Source organism: Bombyx mori, chromosome 28, assembly GCF_030269925.1.
Source record: "Bombyx mori chromosome 28, ASM3026992v2".
NCBI lineage: Eukaryota > Metazoa > Arthropoda > Insecta > Lepidoptera > Bombycidae > Bombyx > Bombyx mori.
Window position 1 is genome coordinate 10508028 of NC_085134.1, and position 13770 is coordinate 10521797.

At 41.7% G+C, this 13770-nt stretch overlaps 1 protein-coding gene across 2 annotated transcripts; it reads left to right on the forward strand.

Annotated features, from left to right (window-relative positions):
- Positions 1 to 2438: 2438 nt before the first annotated feature.
- LOC105841361 (uncharacterized) lies at positions 2439 to 13412 on the forward strand. Of its 2 annotated transcripts, XM_038021240.2 has the most exons (7): positions 2439 to 2579; positions 5277 to 5392; positions 6581 to 6622; positions 7362 to 7451; positions 8051 to 8749; positions 8955 to 9062; positions 10351 to 13412. In XM_038021240.2, the coding sequence occupies exons 2-7, from the start codon at positions 5296 to 5298 to the stop codon at positions 10452 to 10454; spliced, it is 1140 nt and encodes a 379-aa protein (XP_037877168.1). In that variant the 5' UTR covers positions 2439 to 2579; positions 5277 to 5295; the 3' UTR covers positions 10455 to 13412. The 2 variants fall into 2 exon arrangements, with proteins under 2 accessions (XP_037877168.1, XP_021202450.2); XM_021346775.3 differs by lacking the exon at positions 8955 to 9062.
- Positions 13413 to 13770: the final 358 nt, after the last annotated feature.

Below are 13770 nucleotides of genomic sequence, written 5' to 3' on the forward strand. Positions count from 1 at the left end.
AATAGTCAGTCGCGGCATAGCCGACATGATTCTGCCGCATTAGCATTAGTTTTTATTTTTTATTGCCATAATAGTCAGACGAGCATACGGCCCACCTGATGGTAAGTGGTCACCGTCGCTCATGGACGTCGGCAATGCCAGGGGCAGAGTCAAACCGCTGCCTACCATTGAGTACTCTCCGCAAGCCTCGTTTGAAGAAGGACATGTCATAGCGCTCGGGAAACACCGTGGAGGGGAGCTCATTCCATAGCCGGATGGTACGTGGCAAAAAAGACCTTTGGAAACGCACTGTGGATGAACGCAGCGGTTCCAGATAATATGGATGAACTCTGCTCCGACGGCGGGAGGTGCGATGATAAAAAGGAGATGAGGGGATCATCTCGAATAATTCCTCAGAGCATTCCCCATGGAACATACGGTATAAAACACAGAGAGAACCGAAGTCCCTCCGTATGTATTCCTTGTGCATTCCAAAGGAAAATAATACGAGTTATTTTGTGTGCCCATTTTGACTATGTTCAGGTGTGTGCGTGTGTACGAAGAGTCACATTAACTCAGTCGATGGATCGATGGGAGGGCGACACTCCGGCGCCTCCAGCCTCCCGTCGGTGACACAATGAGTGACAACCCTCTCCAAATAACAGGGATATGAAATGTTGTGCCTGAGCCGGATAGAGGAGTTTGTTGATTCACTCAGTGACGGTTATCGAAGGTCTGATATAGATACTAGTAGATATTTTTATAACGAATCAGAGCGACAAACAGTTAAAACCAACGAAATGCTAGTTTTATCTACATCTTTGAAATACCATCTCGTGGTAAGTGGTCACTCAATGTTATTGGCAAAATTGGGACTAAAATTATACCTATTATTCATACAGCTGTCGAACGCTGGGAAAACAACGTGGAGGGAATTTCATTTGATCATTTCCTTCATTAGAGCTAAATGATAATTTATTTAAATTACTTCTGGAAGTGCTCACTGGTTTTTAGGCAGTAAGTGTGCACGTGCACACTCCTCGGAGGATGTGACTATCCTATCTTCCTACGTAAATAGATAATGTCTATCTATATCAATAATGATCCCCTAAAATACTGTTCGTATCGTTGAACCATGGACGACTAAATATTTATAATATTTCGTGTTAACTACAATTGTTAACAACTGCTTCCAACTATCATAATTGTACTTGAAGCGTGTCGTGGGTGGCACCGGACACATATATTTCATAACTAAACGTGTCTTATCATTACATTACTTGTGGCACACGTTACGCAATACAGCTTTTTGTTTATTTATTTCTTAGATTTGTGGACGAGCTCACAGCTCACCTGGTGTTGAGTGGTTACTGGAGCCCATACACATTTACAACGTAAATGCGCCACCTACCCTGAGATATAAGTTCTAAGATCTCAGTATAGTTACAACGGCTGCCCCACCCTTCAAACCGAAACGCATTACTGCTTCACGGCAGAAATAGGCAGGGCGGTGGTACCTACCCGTGCGGACTCACAAGAGTTCCTACCACCAGTAAAAGTACCAACTAATAGTAGGTACTACTGAATCGAAGTCATTTGGATAAAGTATCTCAAAAGAATGACTTAAATCAAATATTTCAAATGTATGTTATGGCTGAGTGACGAACAACTGGAATTTCTTTGCAGCGGATCCAAGGTCATCTGTCATTCTGTCAACAGAAAATAATAATAAACAGTATTGTGTAGGTACGGGTTACTTTAATACGTGCCTATTTATGATCTCATGATCTTAAAGCGGTTTACACTAGGCAGGCAATACTAACTCTTCTTCTTTTTCTCCACCTTATCCCACTAGGTGGAGTCGGCACGGCTAATTTTTCTCTTCCATTCTCTTCTATCAACCGTCATCTCAACACTCACTCCTCTCTATCTCTCTCTCATATCGTCATTCACACACTCCACCCATGTTTTTTTTGGATAACTTCTTCTCCCTCTACCTATGGAAATGGTAGTCATTTCCATACATCCTACCATTTCCAGGCAATACTAACATTAACCATAAAAAAAAACAATAAAAGCAATCAACTATATTATAAGGAATCCTAATTAGATGAAAACGATTATTCTCCCGTGTCCGCGCGGCTGGGGCTATAGCTATGCGTACCTACTTTTTTTTCCTACCTAAGCTGATAGCCTTGAGAGGCTATTTCAGCGTAACCTTAACTAGTAGGTGAGCTCACGGGGCTCAAACCTGACGACGTTGCTAACACGAACCCTAGCAAGAGCCGTGCTTCGCAGAATCTACCACCGGATCGGAAATGCGACCCACTGAGAAGATCCGACGAGAAACTCAGTGGGCTAAACGTACCTACTCAGCTGCGAACCAATATATATAGTTCTGGTGTGTCCGACCAACAATACCCTCGGTGTATTTCAAACCTAACGTTTTACTTTCGCATCGAGAGTTTGGCGCTGTCCAGTCGGGCACTGCGCTCCGGGACAACAACAACTTTCCATCTCGAATAACAAAGATAAACGAAGAAACACAAAGATACGGAGCGCTTCTTTTTTAGAGTTTATTTTGTGTTTATTTAAGAAAGGTATGTTTACTAATCTTCTTTTTCTTATATTTGGGTTTTTATTTTTTTTTTATTTATTTCATTTACTTCAGATTTTGCATCCATATTACATTCATTAACAATTACATTTCATATAGAATACCAAAATTAAATAAAAACAAAAACTACAATTGCGGAATAAAAAAAACACAAAAAAAATGAACGTCAAAACTACCTTAACCTTTATTTAATCTTTTTAAAAATAAGCAATAGTTAAAAAAAATAAACAAAAATAATAGTACATCATAGTATTATATATAATGAAAAGTTAAAAGATTTAAATGATAAGATTTTAATTATTAATTTGGGTGTGTATTGAACTCAACCGAGGTCCGCGCTGAGGTCTAATGTTGTAAGTGTTCCCTAATTGTACTTTAGCTATTTTTATTATACTTAGCTTTATCTCATAAGTTTGCACAATACACGTATTGCTAATGTTACCTGTATCTGATTACACATAGATATTACTAACATTATTATCTGCCAGAAACCGTCAGAACGACCGGAATCGTATAGGTCAATCCTGCGTACAACAACTAGAAATACATAGATAGAAAATACATGATATATCTGCTGTTGAGCTGGTCGTTCAATAGATATCGAAGTTAACCTAGCCTAGCTTCGAAGTCTCAGTTGTATGGTATAATGGATATCCCACCCTTCAAACCCGAATTCATTAGGCAGTGCTGTCTAGGTATGCGAACTCAAAACGTCCACTAGTCTACCGCAAGTGAAGGCCTGTTGATGATCGCAGCAGCAGCTGTGGTAGAGCTTGTCCTCTGCGACTCATTCTCTCACGAATCCTTTAGACCTTACACAACATCACAGGGAAGAGATAGGGCAGGATGCTTTACTAGGTCTACACCACTAGTGCAGGTACTAATGACCCTCTCCGGACATTCGGTTGAAAATGCATAACAGTAATTATAAATGTATTGTTTATATTGTTTTTCGTAAACTTTAACTTTACTGGTGGTAGGACCACTTGTGAGTCCGCGCGGGTAGATACCACCGCCCTGCCTATTTCTGCCGTGAAGCAGTAATGCGTTTCGGTTTGAAGGGCGGGGCAGCCGTTGTAACTACTTGAGACCTTAGAACTTATATCTCAAGGTGGGTGGCGCATTTGCGTTGTAGATGTCTATGGGCTCCAGTGACCACTTAACACCAGATGGGCTGTGAGCTCGTCCACCCATCTAAATAAAATAAAAGTGAATATAGTAAAATATTTCATTTCATGCTTCTTCCTCCCAACGTCTCTTGTAAGCTTCCCATCTAAACATTCAACCCCTAATCCACCACTTATGAGTAAAATCTTTGAGGAAATCTTATATCTGCGCACATTTGTTTCTGATCAGAACCTGGTATATGAAAGCTCATGTTTTTCACATTTGGCTTTCACCTTTATTTACAACAAAAAAGTGTTTAAACTGTGAAGTATGAGGCGCCAGCTATTTACAAAATATTAATGAAAAAGTCTCAATTATTTTACATCACCCCATATTTTCAGCTCAAAAAAGAAAGTAGTACATGACCGCTATCAAACACACGACCCCGGGACAAGGTCACTAACTACATCATTTGGCAAAGCAACTGACTATTATTTAAAATTCAGCTACCAACGCCAACGGCAGTTTTTAATGATAATATTCGATTTCAAGCTTCTGCGATAGTTTGATCGGAACAAAATAGGTATAACAAACAACTTCGTTGGCTATCAGTTACGCTGTGCTGTCAGTGAAGCCTTATGCAGTATATTTTGATATTTTGTTCGTAGAACCATTATGAATAATGTACATTTATGAATTAATCTATACTAATATTATAAAGCTGAAGAGTTTGTTTGTTTGAACGCGCTAATCTCAGGAACTACTGATCCGATTTGAAAAACTCTTTCAGTTTTAGATAGCCCATTTATTGAGGAAGACTATAACTATATAGGCTATATAACATCACGGTAAGACCAATACAAGTGGAGCACCAATAAATAATGTTTTAAAATAAGGGTTTAAATAGCTCCTTATCATTCTATTATTCAAAAATATTTTCACTTTCTACGTAAATGAAGTGGGGGGTAAAATTTAGCGTTATGCCAAAGTAACTAATCCACGCGGATTGAGTCGTGGGCAAAAGCTAGTATAATAATAAATTAATTAATTAGTGTTCTAAATCACAATGAAATATAAATGAAACCGGATGACTTAAGGGCTGTGCCTGGTGGTGTTGTGGCGCAGCCATCGAGTGCCGGCGCGGGGTGGACCAGCATTTACTTGGAAGGCCCAATAGATCTTGAAGCCGCAAGCAAATAAGTCCTGTTCCTACATAATTATTAATATATATTGCACATATAGGTTTCCCCTTTCTCAGCCCAGTCTGTCGACAGAGCTGGTGTAACTGTATATACGGGCTTTTAGCCAAGTAATATACAGTAGTTATGGATTATTGTGCTAGGTATTACGTATAATAAGTTTGGTTTTCTTTAAGCTGCCTTTTGTAGTGAAATATATAATAATATGTTATCTCTTAAATCTAGAAGGTTTAAGCTATTGTGAATGTGGTTTGGGATAACTCCAGTGCTTGAGATTCTTATTGGGACTATGTAAACTATTTTTATGTTTCCTATTTATTACTATTTCTTCTTTAAGTTCTGTGTACTTTGTCAATTATTATTATTAAAATTAGGACCCGCAAGTGTCTCACGATGAGCCATGAAGATCCGAAGCTGGGGCTGCAAGCCGGGGAGAAGTACTTCATGGTGTACTGGCTGTGTTGCTGCTTGTGGTATGAAGACAAGTCCGGTATGCAGTTCCCTCTCATTTAGGATTTTTTTGATTTTTTTTTATTGCTTAGATGGGTGGACGAGCTCACAGCCCACCTGGTGTTAAGTGGTTACTGGAGCCCATAGACATCTACAACGTAAGTGCGCCACCCACCTCGAGATATAAGTTCTAAGGTCTCAGTATAGTTACAACGGCTACCTCACCCTTCGAACCGAAACCACCACACAATTATGACACACAATAGTACCACAATTTATGAAGCTTACTGATGTCTTTAGGTTATAATGACAAGTATAGTTTTTTTTTGGTTTAGCAATTAGCCGACTCGTGAAATTCTATCGTGTTATTTCCTGTATTTGTCCAGATTGCAACTTCTAATTTTCTTTCCATTCTTAGTTGACCTGGTGAGATAGTAATTAAAGTCCCTTATTGGTAGACCGACCAGGTTTGATTCCCTCTTAGTACAAACATTCGTGGGACGAATAAGTTTTATTAATTCATTGTCTGCGTGTTCCATATCTATGCATCATGCAAGCATATACATACCGGTCTTCAGATGCCATTGTACAGGAAATTCTAACTGTTCGCCAGAGGATCATTTGTTGTTTTATTGGGATGGAGAGATGGTTAACACGAGGGCGTATTCTAGGGTCATAAGCTACTCCAGTGCCTCCACAGCCAATAGCTCAAGGGTGGCTGCTTGCATTTCTACTACCTGAGATAATCCGTAACTCAATGGGCTGATTTAATGAGCCATGTGACGCGTCGTACGGCGATTTTATGCTTACCCCTGCTAGTCACTGAGTTTCTCGCCGAATCTTCTCCGTGGGTCGCGTTTCCGATCCGGTGGTAGATTCTGCGAAGCACTGCTCTTGCTAGGGCTAGTGTTAGCAACGTCCCCAGGTTAAAGCCCCGTGAGCTACCTACTCACCCGGAAAATCTAGTAGAACTCCTCGAGGTTACTAGAATAGATAGGGAAAAAAGCTGTTAGTGTCAGAAGAAAATGGCGTCAATAACCAAGCTTGGTCCAGGAGGGTGAGGACACGTGAGGGTGTACCTAGATTTTTATTTAGTCTGTATTGTCGGCTAAACTTGCTTAGGGAACAAAAATTATATTAATGTATTCAGTGTGGAGTCCTTCGTTGTGTGTAGTTGACAAAATTATTCCCAGTTTTTTGTAGAAGTAAATAAGTTTATTGATTTCAGATAAAACTTCTAGCAGACACCCGAGCAGAGCCGAACTCAACGGTGCGTAGTTACAAAGCTATTTGTAAGATAATGATTACATGGGCCAGAGAATCGCAAATACAAAGTTTTGTGCAATGAACCCATCAGATATTAACAAACCAATTAGTTAATTTTTTTGTGAAAATTAAATGCAATGTACTGACGTTGACCACGGCTTATACAGCTGCGAACGAAAAGCGCCTTACAGACACATACTACACGCACTAGTAACTTTTTTTTATTGCTTAGATGGGTGGACGAGCTCACAGCCCGTCTGGTATTAAGTAGTTACTGGAGCCCATAGACATCTACGACGTAAATGCGCCAAGTATAGCTACAACGGCTGCCCTACCCTTCAACCCGAAACACATTACTGCTTCACTGCAGAAATAGACAGGGTGGTAGTACCCACCCGCGCCGACTCACAAGAGGTTCTACCACCAGTAATTACGCAAATTATAATTTTGCGGGTTTGATTTTTATTACACAATGTTATTCCTTCACCGTGGAAGTCAATCGTGAACATTTGTTGAGTACGTATTTCATTAGAAAAATTGGTACCCGCCTGAGATTCGAACACCGGTGCATCGCTCAACACGAATGCACCGAGCATGTTATTCCTTAGGCCACGATGACTTCAACTGATCGGGAGCCGACGTGGACGCTATGTCCAGAAAGAGTTTCCTCACTCCGGTGTATGACTTCTTGTTGTTAGGTTGTGAGGTGGTGACATTGTAGTGACATGGCGTCGTGTCCACAGACGCGGGGCGCCGGCGCCGGTCGAGCGAGCCTCTGGGCCGGCGGCTGGGCAGCAGCGCGGCCTCGCTGCACCTGCCCACCACCTCCGGGGGTAATCGCCTTCACTGCTACCTTGGAACTAGCTTCTACGGAGCCGTATCAACGACTTTTTTCCTACTTATTTTAGTAGCCTCCAGGGGTTATTCTAGATTCACCGAGCTAGTAGGTGAGCTCACGGGGCTCAAACCGGAGTGTTGCTAACACTGGCCCTAGCAAGAGCAGTGCTTCGCAGAATTTACCACCGGATCGGAAACGCGACCCACTGAGAAGATCCGGCGAGAAACTCATTGGGCTGTGTTAATTTACAGGACGGTGGCCGGTGCTTGAGGTTGCATTAACTACTACATCATATTTAAATTAAAATATATTCTACTTCATGAGTGCCGTCTCAAGGAACAACATCGAAGTCTCAGATGCAGAAGCGAATATTAAAATGTCATTGCTTCGTAGTAGAAATATGCAGAGTGGTGTTTACATGTGCGGCGTCAAATCCTCCGTCGCAGGATCAAATTCATGGCTCCATCTCTTTCATTCATTGCTGAATCTTTTCTTTACATATCTTAATTCCTGGACATAACAGCATCGAGAGTCGCGATCGTTTATTATTAGTTTGAGCATTCAAGTATACTAATGAAGCTTATCCAAACACAGGCCACAAAAAAGCTCTGTCAGCCCACCGAAGTCACGAAGACATTGGACGCAGGAAGTCTCAGTGTGAAAACAAAGAAGATGGACGTTATCACTCTGCTCCCAGCGTCATTGACGAGGTCATACACAGGAGGGACTGGGAACGATCCACTAAGGAACTTTATATCCCTTTGAAGCCCGAACCTAACTCCGATCTGTCGACCAGCCCCGAGGCACCGCACGCGGAACCGGAGTCCTCATCCGTCGAGTGCCTCAGACACGAGGAACAGCCAAAACCGTGCAAGAAACATCACACCAACATCAAATCATCTAAACAGCACAATAATAAAGAAAGTACGAATGATGACGTCAAAGATTCCGACGCCACTGAATTTGCGGACTTCTACAGCGCAGACACTCGGCGAGACAACGTCGACCAGAGCGACGCGGGGCCCGAGGACGTCGATAACGAAGCGACCGTCGATAAGTCGACGTCCTGTACCACCAAGGAAGTGAAGCAGTCGTTGAACGAGTCCATCCGCAGCAGGGAGCGCCCCCGGTCCGCCCTCGCGCCCCTCGACGAGAACCAGCCCCGAGTCTTGGGGTTTAATTTGGAGGATGTCATAAACCAGTTGGACGCTTTAGATCGGTCGGGGGCCGTGCACCACATCGCGGAGTCCCGGGGGAGCGGCGCGGGGTCCGCCCTGCCCCCCCCCGCCGCCGGTGAGTCTGATTCATTTACAAGGCCGCGTGGATATTGTTTGCATGCTCGCATGCTTACTGGAAGGGATTTTGTGAATTTTGATTAATGTGGCATTGAGCGCTAGTGTGAGTTGTTTCATAACCGACACATGCCTACTATATATTATTATACCTTAAGAGGTAGGGCGTTTTATTTGTACTTTACTCAGTAATTGATGTGTATTAGCGGGCTGGGCGTCGGTGTCGGCGTGGGGGGGCGGGGGACGCTCGCGACACGCCAGCGACGGCGACATACTGGCGTCCGCGCACCGACCGCAGTCCACCGCCTTCTCAGGTCAGGGGGGGCGGGGGGAGGAAGGAGAGGAAACACTGAACTTAACACGTTCATTGCATAAATATGACTAACTTTGTCCGGAGCTCCATCTTGCCTTTGTAAAATAACTGAAAGCGTTAACCGCATTGGCAATGAACGCGTTAACATGTGCGTAGATAGTATGAACAGAAGTGTAGCACTAGAGCGGGTAGAAGTACTTAGTAGGCCAGTAGGTAGTACAGCTTTTCAATCTGTCCCTTGAAGTCAAGTTACTAGTGGTTATTTTGGTTAATTTGGACTCGATGGAAGATGGTCAATATCAGACTGAAGGCAAGGTAAACCACTCAATAAACGACTTTCCTGCACTCTCGCACGACACCATTGCCCCACCCGGGACAGAAGCCCGCGCCCGCTGGCAGCGGCCGCACCGCGCGGTGAAGGGGGGGGGGGATCGAGCAAAGATCAATGACTTTTCATTTCATAGAAACCATCAAATTACCAGTCTTCGTACAGAGCTACAAAGAGCCGCCAGCCGCGGGGTGCCAGGCCGCGAGTCTGGGGACGCGGCAGTAGGTCCCACCTCACTACTCGCGTTGGTCCTCCAGTCCCTCCTTAGAGTGAGGATGCATCGCTAGAAAAATCTACTTATTTGCTTCAAGTTCTTTAATTTACAATTACTTTTATAGGTTGATTTGATAATAATGCTAAAAAGGCTTTTGAATTACAGTCGCCGCACCTAAGATTCGCTTTATGCAGCTGGGCTTGTTGTGTGACATTTGATGTAAGCTTTCTGTTTCATAGATGCCAAACTATACTGTACTTAAATAACTATACTAAACTATACTGGTGATAGGACCACTTGTGAGTCCGCACGGGTAGGTATCACCGCTCCGCCTATTTCTGCCGTGAAGCAGTAATGCGTTTCGGTTCGAAGGGTGGGGCAGCCGTTGTAACTATACTGAGACCTTAGAACTTATATCTCAAGGTGGGTGGCGCTTTACATTGTAGATGAAAAAAAACCCAGCGCAAATGGCACCTTGAGACATTAGCTATAAGTCTCACTTTTTACAATACATCGGCTGCCCTTTCCTTCAAACTGAAACGTATTACTGCTTTATGGCAGAAATAAATAGGGCGGTGGAACCTACCCTTGCGGACTCACAACACGTATCACCAGTAAAATACTTGACGAATATTATTTTAATAACAACAATATTGTGTAAATTTATAATGTATGTATCATGGAGGTATATAAGTAAAATGTTTTAGGAAATGACATAGTAATTAACATTTCTTTTCGAACTTTCAGAAAGTGACTTAGATTTGGATCTTGAAAGTGCTGAAGAAATACCACCAGCATACGAAGAGCTCCAACAATACGCGTCTCCTGAGAGGAAGGAGACCGCTATTTAATGGATTTTATATGTGTTGATATACAGGGTGATGGGTAAAGGTTCCCGATAGCGAAGACGGGCCACAGCCTCGGCAGTGTTCAATACAACAACAACGTGATACTGCGATCGAAAACTACGTTGTATTAAAGCTTCGTTGAAGGCACGCAATGTAACATAAAATAAGTCATTCATAAAGAAATACCCAAGTTTCAAAACGAATGCAATATCATATTTATCTTGTATTGTCATTCGATTTGACGTTGTGTTCAAGCTTTCAAATTACCTACAAAATTTAGTCCGGGCATTTGCAGTTGATGATTATTAAAGATGAAGCGGATATCCGGTAACTATGGGGTATCCGGCCTATCCGGCCATGTTTTCACTATCCGGCCTGATACCGAATAGTAAATCAGTATTCAGCCGGGTTTCGATTAGTAACATTTAAGAAAATCTCATGGTTTTACAAAAGGCAAATAATACCACAATAGGTTATGGACATCTTTTATTTTTATAATCGCACGTCAAAAGTGATTGTTTTATTACTGTAATTAATTTGTTAATTAGTTTGTTTAATTTGTAATTAGTTTGTATAATACTCAAAATTAACAAGTGGCAAACCGTGGTGAATTAACACCAAATCGTCGTCGTACCGAGTCGTCGCGATCTCCTTTCACGTGCGACAACACCCGAACGCGCACGAATATTTCCGAAAGGGCCGAACATCCGGCGCTCCGGCCTCAACAGCTTGCCGAATATTCGGTATTCGGTATCCGGCTAAACCATTATCCGTTTGATCTCTAATGATTATTAATATAGTTGATAGTATATAGTTGATTTGTGTCCCGGGCTATGACCTGGTGCGGACGCCTTTGGTACACTGACGACTTCCACGGATATGAGCCGCGCGGCGCAGACCTCAAGGAAACTAGTTTACGGTTTAATCTCGCGCTTAACATTGTCATAGCATAATTATATTACCAGTATTTGGAGTGAGGTCGAGTGAGTCAGTATTGTGCTGAATGACTACTGCGACTCTACTGCGAAATCAGAAAACAAGAGTTCCTTCTCATTAACTATTGTGTGGTACAAAAGTTGATTTTGGTAAATCAACGTCCATTCAAGATTAATGTAGTTCTAGACGTTTCGATTTCCAACTAAACAGAGAAGTCACAATGTACAATAATGACGTCACAGTTCACATCCGCGAAATCAATTTGGCATCAACCCTCGCGACACCGGGTGTGTGGGACAGAGACATGGCATTCCCACTCTGTTTCCACTAAAAAACCTTGTAAACTTTATATGACATTTCTATAAAATTAAATTTTCACAGAAACTGTGTACGGCAATCGCAAATCAATCAATCGTACTCGTCTTCACAAGCTGCGTGAAGACGCGTGTCCCGGCCGGGGCTGTCGCTGCGTCGGAACAATTATGTAGCAATTAAGCTTAAAGCTCGTGCTCTTGTGTTCTAAAAGATCAGACACTAGTCAGCGTCAAGCAATACAATCTAGTGTGCGAGTGTAAACAAGGCCAAAAAACTATTTAAAATTAAACCTAAGCCTCCCAATGAGATTGGTAAATTAATAAATTCAATTTGCTTAGAAATTAACGTAATTTATTTAGTATGTAAGTCCTTTGGTGGAACGCGGAATCTGCAGGAGAAGCTGGACGAGTAGCTCTCACAGGACGACGATGCTATTACTGTTGATCGAAAATTGTTGTTAGTTAAGTGTTGATTTTAAATGTCCCGCTTCATTATATAAGTATATGTATATTCTCAGCCGCGACAGCCTCGACAGGTATTTAGTTGAGTGGCGGTGGGGCACCCGACCGGACCGTGAGTAGTCGTGAGCAGTTGGCACAGAGCCGACAGGACATTGTGACGTCACCACTGTTGGACTACGGCTACCAGACGCACCCTACCATCTCGTATTGAGTCAATTATACGTATTGTTACGAGCCGGGCCTCACGATAAATAAAAACTCTTCATCGGAATAGTAATTAAAATTCAATTTAATTATCACTAGCATAGAACTATTTTCAATTCGATTGTCGCTATCAATTGTCACGATGCTATAGTCGTTTCCACTGGCTACAATCTTCCAGTGTGCTTAGTGCGAGCTTTTTAACTTCTCGATCGCGTCAAAGTTAACTCAAATTTGTATGAAGTTGGAACAGCGCCCCTAGCGGCAAGCGAAGAGAGGCTAAAAGTAAAGAAACTCGCACTAAGCACACAGAAATCAGAATATTCTCGACAGTACTAGGTTTGTCTGGCCTGTGCTCCGAGAATCCTCGGCGCCATTAAGCACTCGATGCAACTGGGACACTGAAGAAATGATTCCAGAATATTCGAGAGATGCTCCAGTAATTGGCCCCTGACGACAGATGGCGTTACTCATAGCGGCTTAACTATATTGTGTATTTTGGTGACGTTCAGTCTGAGGAAGACACGAGACGAGTCGTCGGACGTCTCTAGGGCTGTCGCGTCTATATTGTTACAGAGAATTGAACTTTATTACTTTCGGCTTATAAGTCTATCACACGTGTATTATATTTTCACATCGGTGTGCTTAGTGCGAGTTTTTTAACGTTCTCGATAACGTAAAAGTTAGCTCATATTTGTATGGAATGGGAACGTTTGCCGCTAGGGGCGCTGTTCCAACTTCATACAAAATTGGGTTAACTTTTACGCTAACGGGAACGTTAAGAAACTCGCACTAAACACACAGGACGTGTGGACCGAGTCGCACACCTGTGTAATACTCGTATAGTATTATTGTGTTGGCCCAATAATTATTCTTGAAAATTTAATTGTAAAATATTTCTTGTTCTATGACATTGTAATTACAGCTATGTGTATAAGTGAATTAATGAAGAGATTCCATATGTATGTAATTAACTTTATAAATACGGGTCATTCTGTACGTAATTTAATGTTTAAAATATGAATTATACTAAATGTTATCGTTCTAAGATATGTTTCATTTCCTGTTGTTTGATATTACTTGAGAATGTAGAAGTTCTCAGTATTTAGACTTAACGCCGCACCTAGACACCGGAAAAAAATCCACCCCAACAATACTGGAATTTTACTTAAACTATAGTTTATATATTTTATTTTTCAAAATTAACTAATTTATTACAGAAACTTTATTATATGTTGCATATTCAAAAACATAAATAATATTTTTTTTCTAACAATTAAGTATATATAAATTTAAATTTGGCACTTTAACTATATTACATAAAAAAAAACTATTAAAGTTTATTTAATTCCAGAAAATAGAAAAATCGATTATTATTTCAAATCTCCAATAAAATGATTAAATTA

Coding starts and splice junctions, on each gene's coding strand:
- LOC105841361 (XM_038021240.2), top strand. CDS start 5,296: ATGAGCCATGAAGATCCGAAGCTGGGGCTGCAAGCCGGGGAGAAGTAC. Junction 7,452..8,050: donor CCTGCCCACCACCTCCGGGG/GTAATCGCCTTC, acceptor ATCCAAACACAG/GCCACAAAAAAGCTCTGTCA. Junction 8,750..8,954: donor CCTGCCCCCCCCCGCCGCCG/GTGAGTCTGATT, acceptor GATGTGTATTAG/CGGGCTGGGCGTCGGTGTCG.